We start from the raw sequence: 3,844 nt of genomic DNA, 5'->3' as shown, positions 1-3,844 counted from the left end.
TGTGTGTGTGTGTGTGTGTGTGAAGAGAGAGAGAGAGAGAGAGAGAGAGAGAGAGAGAGAGAGAGAAAGAATTTTTTCCCAGGGGTATACTTACTTCTGACTTCTATTCGACCCTCATAACTATTATTTGCACCTGCTAAGCGGATATTGTAATCCAAATTTTCAGCTGTGCAGATATTCTCATCACTGCGATCATTGCAGTCGTTTTTGCCATCACAAACTTTTGTTTGATTTATACACTTGCGATTATTGCAAATATGCATGCCATTACAGTTCATGCTTCTCTCCCTCATTTCATAATAATCAAACTCTTTGTCAGGTTTGAGTGCACCAGTTAAGCCGATGTTACTGTTACTCAATAAACACACATTACCCTCTGATCTAAAACAGAATGTGATATTTTGGTAAATAACTGTACATCATACGAAGAAAATAATTTATCTCCGTGATCAATGTACTGCTAGGCAATAAGTTATTTTATTCTTACGCAGCGATTATATAAATTATATATATATATGATTTTGTTAATTTAATAAATAATAGTTTTCTCTTTCTTAACACGGCCTCTCAAGAGTCATATATGTAAATAAATAATTGTTTAATAAATAAAAATAATTTTTAAACAAACTTGTGATTAAATGAACGACAAGTAAAATCAGCTTCTTTGCATCTTAATGCACAGGTTTTCAAAGGTGTATTCAACCATTTCTCAACATCATAGCCCTCAAGTTTATGCTTTGTAGATTTTTCAAAGAGATTCAGATCCAATATACATTTTCTTTCATCAGCCCCATTTGTACAATCCTAAATAACATTACGTTAAACAATATAATGATTATATCATTAATCTTTACTTAAGTGAAATGAACAGTAAACGCAATAACAAGAGTTATTAAGGAATTTATAAGTCTATTTTATAAGTATATTAAAGGAATTTTAAACATGTAGTTTAGCAATTATATTAAATCATAATTCTTGTTTTTTCAGCACACATCCGCCCGCGCGCGACATATATACATTGTTTTAAAATATAAAAATTAAGAATTATAAATTATATTTGAGTTTAAGATTTCAAATTTATGTATTACAAATATTTCTTTTAATTTAATATATAGTAAAATAAAACATTTTTTGTCTGTAAAATTTTCATAAACAATTGGCATCTGTAGTCTTACATGTAGAACTTTATACTGACAATATTGCATGAATGGTTACATCTCACCTCCTCTCCATCGCAAACCCATGGCGATGGAATGCACTCTCCTGGCGTACATTCAAAATGTTTAGGCTTGCATTGACCAGTCAACATAGATCGTTTTGAATCTAGAGAAAACAATAATTAATTTTATGTATTATTATAATATTATATATATATTTATTTTGCCAAAATGCCGTCGCTTTTTTCACCATTCAATTGAAAAAATTGTTCGGTATCTATTGTATTGGTATCTTTTAATTCGGCATCTATTGTATGAAATATTTTAATAAACATCAAATAGATACCAATATTTCCACAGGCAGGAATATCACAATATTCACGCTTTCCAGCTCCTACAAAGCACCACGGTCTCGATTCCTTTACTGGATTAGGATTTCTGCAATAGTTATGCGTTTCCAGTTTGTCTCGAATTTCTTTATTAACAACCTAATGATAGAAATTATAAATTTATATTTCTAATTTGATTTAATAGAAAGCATTTTTTTTTAATATGCGTATATAAAAGCAAACCTACATTTATACGTAATTGATGCGCAATTCTCTCATCGGCCCATGAAAGACATTCATTTCCTGATATTGTTACATTGGCTTTACCAGTGTATTGATTTCCTTTCCCGTAAATGCAACCTAGACAAGTGGACATGGATAAATTTGCCAATTATCTTTTTGTATTTGAAATATCCATCATAATCCTATATCATAAAATCATGCATTACTGTATATCACATATTTGTTATATATTTAAAATCGAATTAAGTAAAAAATTTGATAAAGCGTAGCAACATTATTTTTTATAACATACAATTGATTAATAAAAAGAGAGACAAAGAGAGGAGATAGACCGACGTTATTGAAAAATAATTTTTCATGGCCTATCTTATTACATACATACATTTAATATATTATTATATATTGTTATATGTTGGTTATATTATGTTCATTCAATATTTCTTTAATAATACCAATGTCATCATAAGGTCTTTTGCAAATAAAAGAATGCCCCTTCGAAGTAGTTGCGCAGTCTTCAGTGTCCCAGAAGAAATAATCTGTGTCACAAGTCGATTCAGGTCGTTCGTGACACGAAAATTTGCGTTTCATAACAATACAAAGAGGACGAGAACTCACTCGCGGTGGTTGAGACGTATCGTTCATCCACCCAGGCCACCACTTTGTAAATCTAACAAAACATTTAAAAAAGTAAATGAATCAAAGAAAGGCAAGAAAGAGTCAACATGCAGAACTCGTTGCATAAAAATTTTTCATAAAAATTATATTCAGAATGTTGGCAAATTTACATCTTCTTACATATCTTTCGTACGTTTCGGCCTCCTTCAGGCTTTCTTCAGCTATGAATACAATAATAAAGTTATGTCAAAATCAGAATTATTTCGCTTCTAAAAGTCATAATGTTCCGCAATGTATGAGATGGTCCCTCAATTTCAAAATTGAACGCGAAAGTCATTATTACGAAACAAGCCAAAATGAATATAAAAAAGCACTCACAAATTTAACGTTATTATAAAATGAGCTGAGAATTATGTCTTAATACATCTGTAGTCATTTTTAGAGAGAAACATACGAAAAATATGTAAGATGTAAATTTTCCAACATTCTGAATATAATTTTTATGGAAAATTTTTACGCAATAAGTTCTGCGTGTTGATTCTTAATGCCTTTCTTTGATTTATTTATATTTTAAATTGAAGAGTCTGATATAATATATGCTATTTTAAAAAGTTAAAAAATATATAAAAAGGTATTCCTTTCAAATTTATTTATTTTTAACAAGGCACAAATAAATTTTTAACTCAAAAAAATTATGATTGGCTTTATAGAAAGAGAATAGAAAATCAGTAGATAATTTCTTTTATATGTATAAAGATATATGCATACGCAAAAAAAATAAAAATTAATAATAAAAGAAAATGAATTTAATTATTACAAATTATATAGATATTTTATAAAAATCATACTTGAATTTGGCATGAGCAGAATTTGCCCACAGCCATAAGGTGCGACTCATGCTGGTAAAGCCGAAGCCGGAAGTCATAACTGAGCTAACTTCCGGATACAATTGCAACAGCCACTCCGAAACAAAATTATTTTCCTCCTGGTTAGTGATGTCAATTAATCGTGCATTCCTTCGTTCACAATGTTCCAATGCTTCAGCATGATTAAATCCGCTATCAGGATCGGCTAAGTGATAGCATTGTCCGTTGTGAGGTATTTCGTCCTTGTGACAATGCGCGATGCGATTGGGAGTACATCGCACGCCAATCGCGTCTCTATCCACGCGGCATTCTTGATTGTGTGTGAATCTAAATTATCACGCTACATTTTAGCGTAATGATTTCGCTAGAATTTGTTTTACGTAAAAAAAATTTTTTTAAATTACAAAAGATGATCATAAATTTAAAAAACGAGAAAAAAATTAAGTATTAATCATAAATATTTTGTTATTATTATTATGTGCGTAAAAAATCTACAATAGGTTTTATTACTTGTGACCATCTTTTCCTATATTAAAATTGGCGTGTTACCGGCGATTGAAGCCTCTTTTCCCCAATGTTTAAAAATTCATATCTTCCAGAAAAGTAAAGATATAGACTTCGTTCTGGGCTCATC

At 30.2% G+C, this 3,844-nt stretch overlaps 1 protein-coding gene across 1 annotated transcript; it reads right to left on the bottom strand.

Moving 5' to 3' along the window:
* Positions 1-94: 94 nt before the first annotated feature.
* On the bottom strand, positions 95-3,542 carry LOC105461457 (sortilin-related receptor-like; the record flags this gene model as incomplete). Its single annotated transcript, XM_011707952.1, has 7 exons — positions 95-381; positions 629-804; positions 1,223-1,323; positions 1,504-1,645; positions 1,734-1,846; positions 2,182-2,396; positions 3,193-3,542. Coding segments are annotated over 7 exons (1,384 nt in total), but the record flags the coding sequence as incomplete, so codon positions are not given.
* Between the last annotated feature and the right edge of the window lie 302 nt (positions 3,543-3,844).

Source organism: Wasmannia auropunctata, unplaced genomic scaffold (assembly GCF_000956235.1).
Source record: "Wasmannia auropunctata unplaced genomic scaffold, wasmannia.A_1.0 LD287676.1, whole genome shotgun sequence".
Taxonomy (NCBI): Eukaryota; Metazoa; Arthropoda; class Insecta; order Hymenoptera; family Formicidae; genus Wasmannia; species Wasmannia auropunctata.
This window is presented reverse-complemented; position numbering and strand designations above follow the sequence as displayed.